General features: G+C 43.3%; 1 protein-coding gene across 1 annotated transcript in view; it reads right to left on the bottom strand.

Moving 5' to 3' along the window:
* The window catches only part of PEPD (peptidase D), a 166,078-nt gene that overhangs the window by 66,009 nt on the left and 77,532 nt on the right, over positions 1–22,537 (bottom strand). The window contains exon 8 of the mRNA XM_078670283.1: positions 7,540–7,615. Coding sequence (XP_078526409.1) covers positions 7,540–7,615 — 76 coding nt within the window. The remainder of the gene's footprint in view (positions 1–7,539; positions 7,616–22,537) is intronic.

The raw sequence follows: 22,537 nt of genomic DNA, 5'->3' as shown, positions 1-22,537 counted from the left end.
ACCTCAATGTCAGTTCCACTAAACATGGGGGAGGTAGGAAGCTCACTTTCACTAGTAAGACTGGGGTTGCGTTGAGGGGGCTGGTACCCCTGCCCATACTCTCTGGGGCTAGTTTTCTGCACTGGCAGTCACATGTGCAGCGTGTAGCCACATACCAAGAAAGTGGGCACATCTTCCCACGCTCTTAGGCTGTGCAAGATGTCTATCCAGCATTGAGATGATCGCCCTTTGCATACTAAAGCCAAAAGATTGCATGTGTTAGAGGAAGTGGAATACGATGCAGGGGTGCAAGGAGTAGGAACGTGCTTCTAGTAGACAGAAAAGACAAAATAGGAAGCACGGTAATTGCCAAAGACCTTGAGCGGCTCGTGTTAGTACAGGAATTGCAACAGTATTTTGAAAATACCCTTTCATTGGCAATTTGAAAAGTTGACATTTCTGGAAGTCGAATGCCAAAGTGGAAGTTAGCCTTTTGTATCATGCGACTAGTCAGCACATACAGAACAATAAAAAAAGAAGAGCAATAAGACCAACATAAGCTAAAAGGATTTGGCAGCTAAAAACATTTAAAAATCGAACGGGGTAGGCCCTATTTCTCTACCAGCGCTGACAGATTTCAGTTAAAGTGGCTAAAGCCACCAGCCACACACTATTCTTAGTTTACCGGAGCACTGCTCTATCCACAGTTGTTTTGATAAACTTTGTGCGCCTCAGCCGTACAGACAATAGGAATTTGGAAATTGAGAAGACCATCAATCTGCTTAGGTCTGTAAAGAGGATTTTAACATGCCTCCGAATAACAGCCAGTGCCCAAATTCCTACCCAAGAGGGCCAACCACCTAATCCTTTGGGGACGGTACTCAGGACAAAATAACAATATGTGCGCCAATGATTTCGTAGCCTCTCTGCTGACATGGCATAGGTCATCCCCAATAACATCTCTAGGGTGCAGATGTATCATCACCATCATTTGCGATTCTCAAATAGCGATTTTTTAGAAATCGCTATTTGAGAATTGCAATTTGGGATGTATGTAGAAAAGTGCTATTTTTTAGCGATTTCTTAAAATTCCTTAATTGCGATTAGCAAATTGCTCATCGCAATTAAGGAATAATTTCCCATTAGTTTCTATGGGCCAGGAATGGGAAGTTATTCTCAATATACGATTCGCAATTTGCAAATCGCAAATTGAGAATAATTTCAAGGGTGCAAGGGTGTCTTAAGGACACCATGCTGCACCCCTGAAATTTATATGTGCGCACATATGGCGCACATACGGGCATGTATGAGCGCCACATGCCACCTTTACAAATAGCGACAATGTTAAAGTGCAGCTAAATGAGACATGGTAACGGTAGAAGATCCTCACAGGGTACAGGATTGAGCGTTAAGCCCGTTGTAAAGTCCAACTTCCAAGGAGACAATGTTATTGGCAGTTCCTAGTTTTCCTGCAGCGGGTGGGACGAACCTGAGGATTTTGACATTTAGCATGGGGTTCTCGGAGTTCAAGCCTACAATTACAGCCTGCCGGCAGGTTTGGACCCTAAGACGGTTAAAGTCTCTGAACTAGGTCTTTCCTCAACTGTAGCCATGAAGGGCAGATGCACAAAACGTGGAGGATGGTTTCCTTACTCTTGTAACACAGTCAACACATTTCTCCTTTTATGGTAGAATTCTGCCATACTGGGGTATGACCATGCAGATTCCACTCCCTAGTGTGAGCGCTACAAAACTGGACTTTAGCCACATCGGATAGGTGCAGGTAATGTATTGTTGCTGTTTCTGAGTTTGTAAGAATTGATTACTGCCCAGGTGTGAAAGTGCCTGCTCAGAGCAGCCATGTTGTTTATCCTTGACAGTATTTTTGCATTAAGTTTTCTAAATCCCGACTGCAAGACATTTTTTGCCCATGCTTCTTTGAGTGAAAATTACCTCAGGACATCTTGAAGGTGGCGATTGTAGGTGGAAGCCTTTCCTGAGCTTAGGTCTAGCCAGACTAAACCATTCATACAGTCTTGTGGGGCAAGTCTGAGTCTGTGGCAGTGGTTTCGAAAAAACAACTGCTTCTGGCCCAGGTCTGCATTGAGAGATTACATGTAAGCCTTATTTGTGCAGGCAACGCTCTTTTTTGGCAGATGGAATGCTGCTTTACAGATTCTACTGATAGTCTGATCTAGAAAGGTGTTCACCTTGCCAAGGGAAAATGCACTCCCATAAGTTATCCTTGGTGTTACCTTGGCGTTCATCACATAACGTAATGGCTCTAGGCTCGGACCCAGTAGTTTCTGAGACAGAGTCGTGAAGCTAAACATGAGGCTACTGCCTTAGTTTATTTGTGGGTGTTAAAATTGTCTTTGCTATCAAGATGGAAGCCCAAGTATTTTTTACTCGGCTTTACGAAAGCCACTCCCCATTTAGATGCCACTTTTCACGTTCTGTGATTTTCTTTCTAAAGATGACCAGCTTGGTTTTGGTGTGATTTATTTCAAGGGTGTTCTTGTCAATGTAGAGGTGTAGAGCGGACAGTTGTTGCTGTAGGTCGATTTTGGTTTGTCTAAACAGCACAAGATCGTCTACAATGAGCAGATGTGTCATACCTTGACCTCCCAGTTTAGAATGATGGCAATTGACTTCAAGTAGGCCCTCCAGCCTATCTGCAATGTACAGATTGAATAGCATAGGAACTAAAACACATCCCTACTTCAACTCGGTGCTTGTGAGGAATCTTCCATGAGATGCATGCGCCTTCTCCCAACTTTACCTGCACCCATTTATTTTGAGTACACCTGCTCAATAGCTCTCCATAAATTTAATGGGAGGTCCCAGCCCCACAATTTGCGCCACAAGTACTCTCTGGGGATGCGGTAAAAAGCAGCTTTCAAATCAATTAAACATGAGTAAAGCACAGAGTGGCTCCTGATTGCCATATCGCGCATCAGGGCCAGCGCCATTAGGTTTGTGGAGGTGCCACAGTTGTCTCCAAAACCACACTGGTTTCTGGGGACAATCTGCCCTTCATTTACTCATGTGTTTACATCGTCAAGCAGAATACTTCCGTACAGTAGGGCATCTTTATCTATGAGCACTATATGGAGGTAATGATTGAGCTCAGATTTTGATCTGCTTTGAAGATCGGTTGGATGATAGACTCTTGCCAGGATTCTAAAATCGCTTTGTTCGCCCTAAGTGTGGCAGGGTATGCTCAGACGTGAGTCCCTTGTTCACTTGGCCACTGGATTCAAGCTAGCCTGGCTGATGAGGATTATGAATCCGAAACCGGTCCCAGGATGCTTGTTTCCGGTCCAGGGAAGACATGGCTTGGCAGTTCGGGCTGGACTGTTCCCATGAGGCACAGGGTCAGACTGATTTGCATATAGCCATGTCTGAACTGGGGTGGCTGAGTGAACTAAAGAATGGTGATGGATTAAACCCAGATCAGTTGACTGGGGGTGAGTGTTTGATTTGTTCAAACGCTCCGTCCATCATCCCCTTTTGTATCGCATCCAGTCTAGTGGCACAAAAGGACAGTTGGATTTGTAGTGATCTTTGGTCGCTGTCGAGGAAATCCCTGAGAGTAAAACGGAGGATATTGCTGAAAAAGGCAACTGATCACATAGTGAAGTCAATTTATGAAATGGACTTCTCCCTTGCACGCATCTAGCCTGGGGCTCCCTTAAAATCGACCGTTTAGCAACCTGAGGCCCTAGTCCAGTTGGGGAGGGTCAGGTCAGGGGACATTGCGGCTAGAGGCAATGCTATAATTTCTGAGTTTGATGGGTCCTCTATCTTGGTGACTGAATTCCCATTTGCCACGGGCTCAGAATTGTTTTTCGTTGTGTTGTCACTGCCCTTCTCGGCTTGTGGTACCTCTCCCTTTAGCTAGAACATGGCTGTGAGTTGTGCACCATCCTCTCTTGAGATCTAGTTAGCTGTGCTGTGTTACACCCTGGATTCCTGAAGCAGGCCTTCCATTATCTGTGGTAGAGTGGACAGTTTGTTCAGAATGGGGGAGCAGGGGCAAGGCAAGGGAGCTTAAAACGTCCACTTGTGCGTCAAGTTTGTCAAAATAGTATGTCGTAGCAGCTGCCATTGATTGTATGGTTCCTAGTATAGTGTTGGTGATTGGGGATTCATGGCTTGTGGCAGGTAGCAGTAATCAAGGAGCAGTGGGTGGTCAAGGAGGGGTCCTGCATCATGATGCTGGCATGTAATCTTACTCAGAGTTGCAGAGATCTCCTATGTTGAAAGGTAAGGGTGGGTGAGGCGGAGGGGGGAGTCTGCTGCGACTGGCACCAGCAGCTCCTGCTCAACTTCATTGGAGTAGCTCGAAAAGGGATGAGATGCGCCAAAGAGACAAGGCTGTGCAGCAGCATGGACATTCAAGCTCTTACACATCCTGCCCCGTTGCTCTGGGATTAGTCTTGGGGTCCAGCTTATTCTTGCAACGTTGGACTGTCCTATGGGCCAAAGGGCGCTATTCGTGAAGGATACCTTGCAGGTTTGAGGCTGGGACTGTGACCAGCCCCTAACATCACTCTGTCAGTGTCAGGAGATCCAGAAAGTTCACAATGTGCCTCCATGTTTGCCCGCATACTTGGTGTATCCAGATCTTGATCATGTTACAGAAAAGTTAGCCATATCTTTTTTTTGCGCATAGGAGAGACAGGCGATGAGAGCACTTGGGCTTGAATTGTATGGGTGAATGGCTGTTCCCTCTGCATGATCAAGGCTCAAACCTCTGCTTTAGCTGCTCTCTCAATGGGTTCATTGGACGGCTTCTCCTTGTCAATTATTGATTTTTTCTGAAATACATTTGTTATTCAGTTTGCTGGCTCTATTGGGAGGTGGGCCTTTATGCTACTTTTGTCCCATTTGCTTGTGATGGGGGCAAAACAATGCCCATGCTGGGCAGCCCCCACCCTTACATTTAAAAAGAAAATAATCCCTGGCTGCTAGTGGGCTTTCTGCCCCCCAAGTGGGGTAGATCGGGTGTAAGTACCCTAACAGTAGAAAGACTGACACCTCATTTAGTTGGGGCAGGGCATGGCTATGCCCCTGGTGGGCAGCCCACACCCCTATATTTAAAATAAAATAATAATAAAACATTCCCTGGAGTAGAGTAGGTTTTTTGCCCCTCCCCTCTCCCCCTGGGAGAGCAGATGAGGGTTAGACTGTTATAGTTTTTAGGGGTAGGGGTGTGGCCATGACCATAATAGGCAACACACCCTATAATTATTTAAAAAACAAAAAAAACCACAACCCGGTTATTTAGTGGGCTTTTTGCCCACACTGGGGGTAAATACCACCATCGGTAAATACTGATCTTCTGTGGAGGTGTGGGGAGCACAAGCCCTTGCCCAAGATGCTGCTCCCAGAGAACCCCTGGTGCTAGTGGGTGGATCCCTGTTTGGGGACCGCTCTCCTCTGGCGATCCCCAAGCAGTGATCCACTAGGGAGAGGTATTATTGTAAAGGACAGATTCTCCCCTCTCAAACGATCCCTCTCCCCAAATCAGTGCTCGTGGGGCTGAGATATGTCCCCCGAGCACCGATGTAGCGAAAGTAAAACAAGCCTATGGTCTGTTTTTCTTTCAGTTTAGTGTAATGACGTCAGTGTGCCATGTGCGCTGATTGTGAGCGGAGTTTCAATGTCTGAACCCATGGTTCGTCCAGGGAGATCACCATCATGACCAGCAAAAATGAAGAAATGTAAAATTGTTAGGCCGCCCATTGGGCCTCCATAGCTGGTGGCTTTGATTGCTGGTTTTTGGTGTTCGACATAGCCTGTTAACAATGCAGATGTTTTGGCCCAGGCTTCCTGAAGAATTAAAATATCAAAGTTGCTCCGGAATTACATGAAGCCTTGATCTTATAGTTTTTGCATGAGTCCGTGAATATTCCATGAACAGATTCTTAGCTGTTAATCATGAATGTGATGCTTACCAATGCTCTCTTCAGGTGGTCAGGGCGTTTTCTAGACAGTAGCGAGGCTAACAGCAAGTCCCAGTCCTTGTATTTGCTGACCAGTAAATGTAAAACAAGACTATTGTCTCGTTTTACTTTCACTTTAGTGTAATGACGTCAGTGCGCCCTGTGCGCTGACAGTCATTACACTAACATTTTAAAGAAAAGGACTCTGATTTCTTGGGAAGGTCTTCCCAAGCAGACAGAGTCTGAAAAATATTAAAGGAATCACTCTAGTGCTTGAGCAAAGGAGCCTTTAGGTGCCTCCTCCGTGTCGGCCAATGGCCGAGACCGGCACTGGTGAGGTAGTGGGGCAATCAGCCATTAGCAACAGCCGCACTATAGGGTTAAAGGACTTTCTTAAATATTATCCAAGGGACAGGTCTGTTTGTCAAACAGACCCATTCCTTGGATAATGGTGCGAAATGCTATCAAGACAAAGGAAAGATTCACAGAGAACAACTTTGAATTTATGTGGAAGAAAGTGTGGGAGGGTACCTACCGCATGAAGGAGGAAGACATCTGCATGTAGCTAATACTAAACAACTAACAGAATCACTAAAATATTACCATGCGTTCTTTGTGTACCTAAGGTGTGTGTGTTAGGAGGGCATGGATGAAACTTAAACGATGCCCACCCAATGCATATAATTTTGAAAATGTTGAATTACAGTAGCTGTGCAAAAGTCACAAAAATACCACGTTGCGTAGTATCATCCCATTTCATGTAAAAATGTACTGCTAAACGCACTATTTACGGTTGCACAGGAACAACAGAACAGGAGTAGCTCATGCCAAAAATTGATGCGAGGACTCATTTTGCGGTCAAATATTATGCAAAATTATGGATTTGCATTTTACATAATTACACGTAATTTCGAGGAATTATTGTAATGCAAATTAAGCAAATTTCACACACCCGTGGTGTTAAGTATTAGCAGTGGAATGAAAAAGTATGCTGGACATGAAATGTATACGAGTTGTTAATGAGAAGTGTTTGAATGTTACAGAAAATCCAGAGGCAAATTATAACTACAGCATTGCATGTCAGTTGATGATATTATGTGAAATAAAACGAGTGGTCTCATCCCGATATATGTGGACAATGTGGTAATAATCTACTATTCATCACTGTCAAGAAAATATCCAACCACATAAAAGCAGCAACCAAACTAGTAGCTCATGGAAAATTAGTTAACTAACCTATCCTGCTCTTGAATATTCTCTACCCAAATCCGTGTACCTGGTTGTGAGAGCAGATCAGGGTCAAGATCTACTTGTAAATTTTAATTGCAACAAGAGCAAGAACAGACTTCGTATTGTACTTCTAAGAAAAATGTTAACAGTTTGCTTTGAAATCAGGCCTTGAAATGTAAAGATGTTAATTTGGTACCTCAAATACTTATTACTATGTAGGTTGCCCCCTTGTGTAATTTGAGTGCGATTGTGAGGCATTGTTAAAGCAATGGAATGCATTTTAGATTCACGTTCAATTGTAATCACTTATTACATGCCAACTATAATCGGTTGCTAGAAGCATTTCTGAACCAACATGTTCCACAAGAGAAAACGTTACCTCTTTATGGGCCTCGCTGGAGATCCGGTTACTGTAGCGCAAGACTTCCAACTCCAAGTCGGTCTTAATTACACGGCTTTTCAGAAAGAGAAAAGAAAGGAGGGGAATGTAAATTTTACTAGCTATTGTAAAGTAAAGTTTCAAATCTTAGTCAGGACACGAGAGGAAGATTGTGAACATTTTACACAATACCAATAAGGTAGGGAACACCTGACAGAGCTTAGCGGGAACTTTAGCTACAACGGTCATTTGCTTTACTTTACAATAAGCAGCATTTTTAAACCTGCAGAATATACCTGACAAATGCCACACCGATGTAATATATTGACGTTAATAATGTGCTATCGGACAGTACTAATATTAGGGTGGGCAAAACACGGAATCTGATCCAGGAATAGGATGCTCTGGGCCTCAGTGCCCTTCCAGCCATGGTATTTAATGCGAACATTAACTTTTGGGCTAACTCCATTATTCATCTACTGTCTACAGATGAGCCTTATTTCAGACAGCAAGTGTGGATCCATCATATTCTGACTGTTCACTGCTCCCTCTATTTATCAACTCATTGTTCTGCTTGGTGTTGATATAAAACGTGATCCTAATCTCCACTTAAATGAATTAGAATCTTGGGTCTGGGAAAATAAGCTTCTTCCCCACCACCAGATAGGCTTCCAGCATGGCTTAGAGACTGAACATAACCTTCTTATGCTGTCAGCCCGAACACATCGTGCCACCCACACTCTGGCTTTAACAATCAGTTGCTTTTATAGACGAAGCACAGTCTACTGTGGCTTTAACCCAACAGATGGGGAAACCCAGACGTACTATTGAGAGCGATTGCCACTTTGTACTCTAAAACTTGAGAAGGATTCAAGACGGGCCCACATCATTCATATCAGAAAAGGGTTTTACGAAAAAGAGCTAAAACAAGGTTATTGGTGCCGCTTGATCGAAATTTGCTGACCACCCACAGTATGCCAACGACATGGTTATCCTGGAACAGGCTGCAATTGGCCAGCAAGGGCAGGGACAGCTTAAGGGACAGTTTAAGGATTTTGGGGGCTCAGGACCAGACGTATTAAGGGGGCCCCTGTTCGCAACAGCTTTGAATTTTTGATCCAGTTTCTGCTATTTTATACCGTCTTTGGCAAGTCACTGACAGGGCACTGCCACACTTGTCCACGTTCTAAATGTGTTTACATCTAATATTCAGGGATAGTGATGTGTGTCTTTAGAATATTGTAATACAGCCGCAACTCACTAATTTTGTAAATAATCTAGATTACACTCTCCCATTTCTTATGTGTGAGGTTCTCTTTAGATCTAAAAGAACCTTTTTATGGATGTTGCATGAAACATAAACACAACATTTCCCTGCAAAAATGTCTCTAATAGACTCTGACACATCACCCACAATAAAAATAAATTAAAGGAAAACTGTATTGAAAATAATCTGTTTAAGAAATATTCAAGGTCATCAGGGCAAGACTCTCTGCAGAACAGAGCTTGGTCTGTCAGCCCCCCCACCCCCTCCCACCTGAAAGGCTGTGGCCCGGGGCCGGAGTCTACTGTGCCCATGCCCTAAAACGTCTCTGAGCAAGGGACCTTTAGAACTTCGAAGCCTTCTGGATAGCAAAAAATATCAGTTAATAAAGGAAAAAAAATAAGATCGAAGCATTTAGTAGGAAGACAGTCATAAAAGGTCAGTGGTTTTTGGAAAATATAAAGTTAGGACGGGTTCCTGCATGTAAGCATTTCGGCACCTGGTTCTGGGAACAAGGCAGAGACAAACTTCACAGTGCTACGTTAAAAATCCAAAGCCTCAGCTGTAAACTCGTGCTTCTGAGTATGAAATGGAGGGACCCCTCATTAAGTACCGTACTGTGTCTGACAACCAAACTGATGCAGACTTTAAATTATGGGGCAGCATCTATAATGGGAAGTTGTCACATGTGGCTGACACTCCACAGTGCCGGTTTACAGAATGCTGTTTGGGCTCTCTGACTCCGAATTTCACCTGTAATAACTGACCAGAATACAGGAGGACACCTTTGCCATTTGATGTCTAAAGTTATGATTTGGTCCCTTGCATGGTCCTGTACAGGGGTAGTGGATTATTGGTTGAAGGTGACGCAAATGTTGGGCAGCATGGTAGACACAACTATTGAATGTAATGTTCGTACATGTCTGTTAGGCCTGGTCCCGGAAGTCTGCGCTATTATGCGCAAGTTTTGTGCAATTGCTTTACTCCTGGCTAAACGTAGGATCTCATTGGGCTGGGGTAGCAGAAAAGCGCCAAGGATCAAACACTGGATTCAAGATTTGGTGTATTGCACGGACACCCTGCAAACTGATGAGGAAGAGCTACCTGCGGGATCGAGACCTCCAGATTACTAGAAATATTTCATAGAATACTTGAAAACACACGACGTTGACTAATTGTATGTATCAGCTACACTACTGTTATTCATTGCTATGTATAATGCTGTATAGTCACACACGGACGATGGATGTTGTTGTGCAACGGTCTGTATGTTAATTTCGGTTTGACATTATATGTCTTTTGAAATGCCAGCAAACAAACTATAAAATAAGTTATGATTTGGTCAGCCTGGCTTGTTAAAATTCTCAATTTGGCAGGAAATTAGAAAATCGAGGCAGCGGATTTCAACCTTACGAAGATCTGGTCAGAATTCTCAATTAGGAAACTGCATATAATAGATCTATGGAATTCACAGCATCCATATTTGCAACAGAAGTCATTAATAATAAAACCGTTACAAATATGCTCCTTTCACTAATATTACGCACCAAGACCAAAGAAAAGAAATGCATGCCAAACAATTTCTTCGAATGCTTAAAATCAAGTGCAGAAAAATATAACGTTCCCCATGTCTTTCCAGCAGAAGTGTAAAGTGGCCAGACTACTTTTTATGCATGGGTTAGCCAAGATCTTTTGACTTTACTTAAAATTATATGCATAATATACTTATAGGTGCCTCTCTTCATCCATTGGTCAGTTACTGTGGCATTCACATTTTCCTTCTGCCCTCTACAGTATACAGCACATGGCAGTGGGTCAGACCAATTCAGCTGGTGGTTAACTTAATTATGAATGGCGCTTTCGGCTCTTTGGCGAGAATCACATCCGCACACAAAGTAGTTCTATTTATGGTATAGGATAGAATGACAGTGTGTGCTTTTTGAAACTCAAAAATATTTTTGCCTTCAGTCATTTTTGGGGGGGGCAGGGGGGGGGAGGGAGACCAGAGGGCTTGGAAGGTCTCCAACAATATTGTTTTGTAAAAACAAAAAGATTAAAAAACGACAAGACAAACACTAACAAAGGCAAAAGGCTGACGGACACACAAAACACATTGGCTTTGCCAATGCTTGTTTGTGTGTTGAACCTCTTGGACTACATACCTACAAAGTATTCAAAGGAGATTACTGTAAGCAATATTTCACCACTTGGGTATTAAGAGGTGTGCAGACTATCAAAGCATGCTTGAGTATTGCAGACACACAGGTGCTTAGCGGTTTTATAAAACCCAGAAGCAGTATGGAATAATAATGCTATTGCTGCCTTCTGGAAAGTTATTAATTCTTCCCAATAGGTCAGCCCTGTACAGCACACGTCCTATAGGTCAATCGTGCCCTTGCAGTCCAGATCTGTGTATTTATATCATTTATCAATTATGTTCTTAGTAGTCTATTGACAAGTGCCCGTGTCTCTTTGCCTGCACATCTTCTATGCACTTGCACAGACATATGTGTCACTGACCAACCTTGCCTTCTGCCCCACATGAACTCTCAACCCCGACATCTCCATTGTCAGGAGGTTATGTGCATTCATCTAATTCTTCTGTCTGCAGCACACAGATGAAGAGACTATCTTCATAATGGTCCATTAAGGATGCCATGTACATAGAAAACATCCTGGACCACCCTCTTTTGGGGCCAGATGTAGGTAATCCTAATTTACAGATTATAAAATACAGAATTTTACCGATTCGGTATTTTAGAATCGGTAAATGCTATGTAGGAAAAAATTTGGTAAGTATTACCGAATCGGTACGATTGGTATTTACCGATTCGGTAATTCCCTTTCATTCCTATGGGCCTGGAGGCCCATAGGAATGAATGGGATTTACCGAATCGGTAAATACCGATTCGGTAATGGGGGAACACATTCAAGGGTGGCAGGGCGTCACATTTACACCCGGTTGCACCCCTGAATCGTGCATGTGTGCACATGTGGCACACAAGCATATATTTAACAAGGACCCCCTGAATACACGGAAATGCAGTTCCTAGACCAGGGAAAAACAAACGAATGATATGTACCAATCTAGGCAACGAAAAGAGTAGAAATAGGAAGGGACTGAGCTACAACATTGGTTTTTGCTAAAAAATTCACAGTTTATTCAGAATTGTCAAAACACATATAATATCACATTTCAAAATCAATATCAGCAATAGCAAATTTAACACAATAAAATAAAATTCAGAACATCATTTAATAAAAGGGAAATCCAATTGTGTATATGGATACATATAAGGTAAAAACAGAGTGTAAAGAGAATGTGGCAAGTTATTTCTCTACGCGCGTTTCGGCGAACCAGCGCCTTCTTCTGGAGCAGCCACGAAAATTTCTAAAAGGAAAATTACATACAAGGAAAATTATACATAATATCATATATATTCTTTAAATCATGGTTTTAATACATGCAGTTTCTAATTTCTAATATTTTAACAGTAGTCTCAGTCTTTCCATTTTACATTAAACATAACATTTTGACATATCCACATTTTTTAATTTCATTTCCTTGCTTCACTGGCAGTTACAGAATTTGAAATGCATCTGGAGATATAGAAACATATATGGGGACCTAAAAGTTGGCAGAGGCTGGCGGATATTGTGGTGGAGCCATACAATTCCAACTATAGCATGTATTCACAGGAGATGATACATTGTATAGGAGTAGTGATTCCAAAGGTTGGAAATAAGGAACTTTAAAAAAGGATATATAATAGGAAGTTCCTAATACGTGTCCCTCAGTTGCAGGCCACTTATATGAAGATAGAAGATTATATATATAAAGCCCAAATTGCTAAAAATGATCCTAAGTGAGAGATTGTAGTCTCCTATTTTTTTTATAATAAATGGACTTATACGTTTGGATAAATGCATATATCCAATAGTTAGAAGCACTTACATAAAAACGGAGGATAATATATATAGCACGATGGTTGAATCTGGTTCTAAGTGAAAATTTATCCTCTCTCGATTTCTGGAGATGACACTATAGACCAAAAGAAAACAACGGGGGGACAAGGTAATGTTATATATAGGTCCATGGTTACTATTTCGAAATCAAGGTTTCTATAGTGTTGGTTTTTACCTATTTCAATTTGGGTCCAGGGATAGATTTCCAAATGCAGTCTTTGCTGTTTGATGCTTTTAGTTTTATATTTCCTAAAAAAATAAATATAGATTTTTTTTTTTTTCTATATAGATTTTTTTAGGAAATATAAAACCAAAAGACTATGACCTAAAAGCATCAAACAGCAAAGACTGCATTTGGAAATCTATCCCTGGACCCAAATTGAAATAGGTAAAAACCAACACTATAAAAACCTTGATTTCGAAATAGTAACCATGGACCTATATATAACATTACCTTGTCCCCCCGTTGTTTTCTTTTGGTCTATAGTGTCATCTCCAGAAATCGAGAGAGGATACATTTTCACTTAGAACCAGATTCAACCATCGTGCTATATATATTATCCTCCGTTTTTATGTAAGTGCTTCTAACTATTGGATATATGCATTTATCCAAATGTATAAGTCCATTTATTATCAAAAAATAGGAGACTACAATCTCTCACTTAGGATCATTTTTAGCAATTTGGGCTTTATATATATAATCTTCTATCTTCATATAAGTGGCCTACAACTGAGGGACACGTATTAGGAACTTCCTATTATATATCCTTTTTTAAAGTTCCTTATTTCCAACCTTTGGAATCACTACTCCTATACAATGTATCATCTCCTGTGAATACATGCTATAGTTGGAATTGTATGGCTACACCACAATATCCGCCAGCCTCTGCCAACTTTTAGGTCCCCATATATGTTTCTATATCTCCAGATGCATTTCAAATTCTGTAACTGCCAGTGAAGCAAGAAAATGAAATTAAAAAATGTGGATATGTCAAAATGTTATGTTTAATGTAAAATGGAAAGACTGAGACTACTGTTAAAATATTAGAAATTAGAAACTGCATGTATTAAAACCATGATTTAAAGAATATATATGATATTATGTATAATTTTCCTTGTATGTAATTTTCCTTTTAGAAATTTTCGTGGCTGCTCCAGAAGAAGGCGCTGGTTCGCCGAAACGCGCGTAGAGAAATAACTTGCCACATTCTCTTTACACTCTGTTTTTACCTTATATGTATCCATATACACAATTGGATTTCCCTTTTTTTAAATGATGTTCTGAATTTTATTTTATTGTGTTAAATTTGCTATTGCTGATATTGATTTTGAAATGTGATATTATATGTGTTTTGACAATTCTGAATAAACTGAATTTTTTAGCAAAAACCAATGTTGTAGCTCAGTCCCTTCCTATTTCTACTCTTTTCGTTGCCTAGATTGGTACATATCATTCACATGTGGCACACATACATGCACATGGCACTTTTGGAAATGCACAAAAATGTTTTCCCAAAGGTTTTCGATATTTACCACCAACTTTTTGTTGGTGGTAAATACCGAAACCTTAACTATGCAATTCACTCATTTGAGTGCTCCCTACATTGCAGATTCGGTAATTTACCGATTCGGTATTTTAATGGAATCGGTATTTTAAGGAATCGGTATTTTACCGATTACTTAACCGCATGCGTGCTGCGGTCATTTTTGCGCTGTGCGGCTTTTTTCGATTTACCGCGTTACATGACGAGCTGAGCTCGTCATGAGCATGCGAGCGGCGCAACTCATGACGAGCTCAGCTTCTCATGAGCATGGAAGGGGTTAAAATACCGATTCGGTAAATTACCGAATCTGTAAATTGGCCACCTACATCTCAAAAGCCTAATACCGGTCGGTAATCGGCCGTTACCGACCGGTATTAGGCTACCTACCTCTGGCCCTAATGTTTTTTTATTTTTATTTCTATTACTTTAATGTTCTTCTCCTTTCTGGGTGAGGCTTTGGGCAATGGTGGAACTGTCCACACATTGGGAATCTCTAGAGGAATTAATCTCATGTGACAAAGAAGTTCGCACCCTGTGGTCAAAGCAAGAAAAAGAAACTATGCGGAAGGATCAAAATGGAAGAGCTTTGGGATTCCCCGGTTATAATAACAAAAGGAACCACCTTCAAAGTAAAAAAGAACTACCGGGAGACTATGCTGATGCACATTTGAAATGAACACACAAAGGATCAAAGACCAGGCCCCGGAACTCAAACACAGACTGGGGCATTGTCAGAGATGCCGCATGCCATAATCCTGGAATCACGGAAACAAGCCAAGGATGCGCAAGTGGTGAAGAAGTAGTCAATTCTTGTGGCCGTGTGGTGATACCCCAAGTTGTAGGTAAAACACTTCTTCCCAGGGTTAAGAGCCTGCCAAATATCTCTCAGACCCACTGAATCCAGAATATATGATAATCCCCGAGTAGAGGGAGCCCCACCCCTTGGGGGTCCAGGTCCATTGTAGTATCAAGGATATGGTTGAGGTCACCGCCCAGCACAAGATCCCCGTCCAGTAGCTGAACCAGGACCTCTCCCAATTCCCTTATGGTCTGCGCCTTCAATGTAGGAGGAACATATACTTCACTTACATTTAGAGTCAATACATTCCATGCAACAGTCTGGGCCACATACCTCCACTGGCCATCAACCCAGGTACGCTGCGGGGTGAACAGGGGAGATTATTTCAGCAATATCGCAACCCCTTTTGAATCTGAGGTGAAGCCTGCGGGACCAACATCCTATATCCCCGTCTACTTAACATTTTAATTTCAGTACCCTTCATGTGAGTTTCTTGGAGCAGTCCAATTTCTGTACAATGAAGGCCCTGGCGCTGCATAACAACCCCTCTCTTAATCTTGCTCCACAGGCCATTAATGTTCCAAGACATAAAAGTTTATATATCACACCGCACCATTAGAGAGGCACAGCTTGCTGAAGCACTGAAAAGCAAGCCCACAAAGTACCCGGGCTTCCAGACCCCTCATTGTCCCGTAAGGAGTCCAGAATTGCAAAACATAGTCGTGCTAATGACATGGCAACTCTAGCACCCCCCCCCCCCAGCTACCCCCCTCCCTGCGTCCCTGCTAGAAGGCTTCAAATTACCCCCCCAACCCCAATTCTCAGGGTGCCTGTCACCCAAACAACAGCAAAGTCATCATGCTAACACAAGCTCATTCTCTTGCCAGTCGGAGCTCCACAACAATAATCCCCACTGGTAGTTATAGCTACAGTGACTGCAGCACCCCACCCCCTGCGGCAGTGAACAGAAAACTTAGAGAACATACAGAGGGTAGCCAAAAGTCTGCACCACAGCCAGGCCGGGTGTCCTAATAAGCATCTGGAGAATATGCTCAGGGGGTGCCCTGAAGTATCATGTGCCCCCATCTGAGAAGAGGGGGGGGAGAGCCCTCCTCAGTCCTGTTCCCCTCCACAAACACATCAGTATCCTCTTCTGAGACCTCAGCTCTTCTCCATCCACATCAGGAAGGCTCAACACTGCAAACCTACTACCCTCTCACGAGAACTCCTCGGGGTCCCACTCTTCGAGCACGTCCTCGCACATCCAGTCCCAGACTCACTGGTCCTCATTCCCTTCTTCTGTTTTTCAGCTCGTCACCACACCACCGATCGCCAGCCCTCGAGCTAGTCCCACCCCTTCTCTGACATTCCAAAAATCAAAGACTTTCCTTCATGGAGCACCCCGGCGTGAGCCGGGATCTTAATCATGTACTTGACTTCCCTCTCACTTAACTTCTTCTCCACCTCCCTCAAACTCCTTCTCTGTTGCAGAACCTTAAGGATGAAGTCAGGGTATATCTGAATCGTTGTTTATTAAACTGGAGTTTCTCTCTAGTGCGGGCGGTCTGGTAAATCGCATCCTTGTAATAAACAATGCACCCAATGATCATTCTCTGAGGTACCCCAGGCCTCGGTGGAGGGACAGGCAGCCTATGAGCCTGCTCCACTGAGAAAGCGTTATAGTCTATTAAGCTTCAGGGTATTGAGTATGAAGTCCTATATGAACAGCGCCTGTTCAGGGACCCCCATTACACGGACGTTGTTGGTCACGAGTGGAACCTCTCTCTCTCTCCAATCGCGCTTGTACGGCTGCACTCTACTTCTGCAGTAGGTCAACCTTGGCTTTGAGGGATTTCGACTACTCTTGTAGCTGGGCCAAAGTTGCGTAAGTTGCTCATTAACCTTTTTCAATCAGCCAGCAGTAGAGTAATCTCAGTAGCAACAGTGTCTATTTTGGACTCTAGAGGCTCTAGCATCAGCCAGTTCCTATGGATAGCTGCCATAAGGTCTCAGAGGGCTCCGCTGCACCCCTCAGGTCTCTGTCACTCTGTGCATCTCCAGCTGTGGAGGAGCCCTCCCGTTGGCCACGCCGAGGGGCAGCGTAGTTTTCCATTTTGGTCTGCTGTTGTGGTCTACGGCCTCCCTTACAAATCGCCGCTCTTCGCACAAGACTCTCGCCGGGCGGCCTCTCTATGCCGGTACCCTTCTTGCCCCCCGCACTCTTGGGGCAAGGGGATTCTAAGGGTTAGTTTCCGCCGCCTACCATGTCGACAAGGAGGCCTATAGCCAGAATCCCTTGGGTTCCCAGTGGCCAGTCTCTCCCCCCCCAAAGACCGCCCATGCAGAGCCACAGGCGAGGTTGTTTGTTCGTCTCCTACCTCAGTGCGCTGTTATGCAGGCTTAGTGCGACAGGACACATAAGGTGGAGCTAAACGTCTCCCCAGCTCCTTCCACTGAATGACCAGTCTTTAAGGCCTCCTCACAGACCTTAGTTCAGTCCACAGATGTGCAGTATTGGTATGTGGGTCCCCTTCCAGCCCCCAGAAAGGTGCACATCTTCTCTGCCATAATCACTTTGCCAGTGACGAGAAGAGGTCTGTGGGCCCATGAACACAAATATTGGAGCACCTAGTTCATTTTATATTTTTGGTTAATCAGAAAAATTGGTAACCAACATGGTATTTGCATTTTTACACTCAATTAATATGGCATTTATACTTCCTTTGCAATGGCATAAAAGATGCTGCAACTAGGATTCTTCTTGTGTTTGGAAAAAGGGAAACTGCGAGTACCAAAAACGTACGCTCAAAAAAGCATGGCTGGAGCTTTGCTTATCCATTGTGCTACCAGAATCCGTACATGAAGGATAATGTTCAATATTTGAGTGGGGAAAGAAAATACAGTAACATTTGTCATTCGTTGTTGCTATTGGGTTTTAATCTGTTTCCAATTCAAATCTGAAGTATTAGTGCATTTGGAGCAAAACATATCATTTTCAGAGAATAACCCAACAGACTTATTTTTCAAAAGCATATAGAGCTGCTGCCTCATTGCTAACATACCACTGGTCAACTGTGAGTGAAAGATTTGCCCAAACACACTCCATATGGCAGCCATTTGGAACTGTTCCGCTCAGGTTTAGTATGGTTACTCACACCTGAGGTACTGTTTTTAACTAAGGTAGTGCATGAATGTAAAACTATTATATTTATGGTTGCCTGCATCACCTTTGAAAAACAATTTCAACTACTCACAGAGATATACAGATGCAATGTGTTATGTGAAGAGTATTTGTAAACCTGACTACTACCCATGGAGTATCCTGGTGATGAGAAGGTGTGTGTGCTAAGCCCTGTCTATAGTAGGCTGGGTAATTAAAAATACAGGTCTTCAGCGTCTTGCGAAATTCAAGAAGAGAGGAGGAGGCTTTGATGTGGAGTGGGGGCCATGTCACAAGTCAGTGCTTTACAAAACTCCTAAAATACAATTCTAAGACACCTTTCTTTATCTGGAGTGCAGATAAAGAACGTAATGATGACACAAAATGTTGCCTGTAGATTTCAGTGGGTTTCCAAATGTAAATGTAAATATAAAGAAAGAATGTGTTTTTAGAGTTCCCATGCTATTAAGGGTAAGGAGGGCTGTACTAATAAGGCAAGTTACACCCTCATTCAAATCTCTGGGATGTTTATATTACAAAACAATCTACTATCTAACATCGAAAACTGGATAGACACCACTTGACAATGACCGAAAAACATGTGCCTGATTGCACTTAGCATGACTGCAGTTTTAGCCTATCTCCACCCATGTGTTACATATTTACCCACACATATGGTTGAACTCCACACTAGGTCCAACTTTGTGCATGTTGCCACTCTACAGGGCATTTAAGAATAAGTGCACAGCTCTGTCATGCCTCTGAGTCCCACCTCTTGCATAGAATCCTCCACTCAACAGTCAACAACTAAACTTAGCCCAACCAACTGTACAGCAAGCTCCAGCAGTGGGGGATTTTGGCTTTTGCACTCACCTGGGGTGGTCAACAGGCCAGTGCACATCCACCTTGAGGTAATTTTGAAAGCACCCTATGGCACGCCGGACATACCATTTCTACGTATGGAGAAGCTCTTTGCGGATCCACTCCCCCTCCCTGTCACGATAATTGAACCTGCCGACCAGAGACCAGGGATCCTAGACTCCATTAATTCAACACGCCATGCCTGGCATAACTTGTTGCAATTGCAGGCGGGAGCTCTGCTGTATTCACCGGCCATGCCGATCGAATGGATCCGCTGGCTACCCCCATGTAGAGATGGCGGGGTTACGCGGGCAATGCACACATTACACATAAACACGACGGGTGACCTGTTCCAGGATGAGGTGGTTAAGACTTAGGACGAAGCTGCGGGTATGGTGAAAGATAGCACCTTGTTGCAACGCTTTCAGTTTTATAGATTGCGTAGAGCTCTGCGTGACATGTTAGGGGACGACCTAAACGAACCCCTGGAGGTGTTGGTACGGTCGTATGTTATAAAAACGAAATCGCCTCGCAAGATAGTCTCCAACATATATAAGGTGCCACAGAGCAAACAAATACATTAAAGCTAGGTTGGTATGGCAACGAAATTTACAAATTACAATAGATGACTCAATGTGGACCTACTGCTGCACTAATACGAAGCGCATATCATTATATGGCAGACACAGACTCATACACTTCAAATTCATGAATAGAGTGTATTACACTCCAGAGAGATTACACAGGTTCGGTTTGAGGGAGGGTTCAGCCTGCGATAGGTGCTAGGCCCCTGTAGCGAATTTTATGCACCTGGTGTGGCAGTGTTCCGGAGTATTTAAATATTGTGAGGCTATCTTCTTGGAATTGGGGAACATTGTAGATATGGAGCTTACTCCCGACCCTGCAATAGCTCTCCTGGGATTCAGAAGGCAATACGCAGGCTAGTAGACATGGGTTTACTCATGGCACGGCGCAGGGTGGCAATGTGTTGGATGAGAGGCCCTGTCCCCACAGTGTCACAGCAGTCACAAGACATGCTTTATTGCTGTGCACAATCGGAAAATTTCAGCTCGAAGTAGGCCTAAGTACTTCTGGGGGCTCTACACAGCATATCTGCTTAACAGGAATGTGGAGCCAGATGACGAGTCTGTGGTGGACCCAGAGGTAAATATCAGAGCCTCAGCCCTATAATTAGCGATACTTGACATGACCGCAGATGTGCTCTACCCATGGTGTGCTTGGAGGGTGCCTACAGTAACTGGCGGTGGTGCGGGCTTGGGCGAGTGAGCAGTCGAGATCAGAGCCAATTGTGATGAAGGACACTGCACATGTTATTAACATGCTTTTGTTATAAATGTTCAGTTATGCTATAAGCTGGATAAATTCCCGCCTGCAGGACACTAAGAAGTTGTTTATATTTGATGTAGTGGGTATGACAATGATGTGATGCTTACATGGACTTTTGCATGATTCGGATAAGAGACGCTGCCTGCCCTTTGGGATGTTGGCCTTACAGCTGTGTAAAGTCTTCTTTAAAACAAGCCACCGGCCCCTGGGTTGTAGGCGTAAGGCTGTGTACAACTGCAGAATTTTCTTTCCATAAACAACCTAAACCATAAAAAAACAAAAAAAAAAAAAACATTTGAAAGCACCCTCTCCTCTTCCAGGCTGTGTGGTGCAACGCCTCCAAAGAAATAAAGCTGCTGACAAACATTTGTATAATTGCTCTGGCTGGTAACTCTCAATTGAATTGAGCCCACATGACAATGGCAGTTCTGCCTTGTTAACTAGTTATGGGTGCATCTCTGTTTGGTAGCACCAAAGTGAAATTGATATGGCAAAGTTAAAAGTGATGCATCACGAAGCCTTGGTAAATTCTTATGCTAGAATACTGCCAAAACTGTGAAGTGGCTCCACTGTGGCATTGTACTCGAGCAGTCAGGGGTGTAACAAAACCTGGAGCATGGCTCCTCAGTGAAGTGTGTCAAGGAGACCCCACACACCCAGCCAAAGCTTTCAGTCCAAAATGACAGGTGGGTGAGGGAGCTCACCCTCCTCTAGATTCTGGAGTTATAGTATCACCCAGTTCTGCAGGGCATGCATAGTTCTGTATTATGCCTCTGCAAAGCCGCTATACTAACCAAACCATCCTTGTCAGAGGGAAAGCTGCTCACTCCTTCACCTTGATCTTAAGTCAGGGAAAATTCTGCTCTTCCAATTGGATTGGACTCTGTAGAAGGTTCTTAGCATGTGAACCTACTCCTTTTGCAGTAACAGCCTGTGCTGGCGTCACCACTATTAAACAGAAAAGCAATCACTTTAGTGATCCAGACCAACGTACTATTCTTATGAATCCACTGATGGATTCTAAAACTCAGCAGCCAGTGGTCCAGGCCCCCAAGTAAATGGGGCGAAATTCCAAGGCAATCCACTGCTCTGAGGCAAGAAGGAATTAGTTATTGATTCGTTGTACAAAGGAGCACCTGAAGGGACTGATAAAGGAGGGCTGGGTACTGAATGGCATTAGTCTACCTATGCTACAGTGAAGTGTTAAAAAAAAAATAACACAAAATATTGTCACATTTCTATTAAATGACACAGAAACATTTGAGAAAAAATAATAAATACCATTTAAAATATACCTTGTCAATTAATATGTAGTTCCAATAGAAGGCTGAATCTCTTAACTGAATGCTATATTCAACTAATTGTGATCCCATTGAATATTAGGGTAAAGTACACACACAGGCTCTTGTAGAGGAAAGTTATTAACATTACGTTCATTTTTTAAATTATTTTTTCAGTCAGGAAACCAGTTTGAACATCATCCTCAACGACTAGTCCTGTTACGCCAGATACTTTAGGAAACGTGCAGCATGTAATGGTCCATCTGCCCTCACTACTTATTTCAGCGCCACACTTACATTTAACAAATGCCTGCATACAGTAGTGTAGTGAACAGACTCAACTAGAAAAAATCTATATGTAAAACTGAAATCAAGGAGTCCAAAACTGTAAAGTCCAAGGGCCTTATTACGAGTACAGAGGTCCACAGGACTGCTGTACTATTGGTGGCGGTCCGACCACCGCCACACTGGTAATCTGCCCAAAGGACTAGGAGTGTGGTGGTCGGATCTCCACGAGACCGCCAGCATCAAGGATCCCGCTGCTCTGGTGGTCTGGAAATGGACAGGAACATGCTGGTGGTGCTGCTCCGGCACCGCATAGCATATTCCGACTTTCATTTCCAACACCCTTTTCATGGCAGTGAGCCCGCAGTAAAAAGGGTGGCGGACATGGAGGTAAGGGCACCCTAACAGGGCCCTCTGCCACTTCTGGGCCTGGGGGTGCATGCAGGGGGTCATATGTTGCGGCCCCCTGGAATTGCACCCCGTTCCTGCAGG

Source organism: Lissotriton helveticus, chromosome 12, assembly GCF_964261635.1.
Source record: "Lissotriton helveticus chromosome 12, aLisHel1.1, whole genome shotgun sequence".
Classification (NCBI taxonomy): domain Eukaryota; kingdom Metazoa; phylum Chordata; class Amphibia; order Caudata; family Salamandridae; genus Lissotriton; species Lissotriton helveticus.
This window is presented reverse-complemented; position numbering and strand designations above follow the sequence as displayed.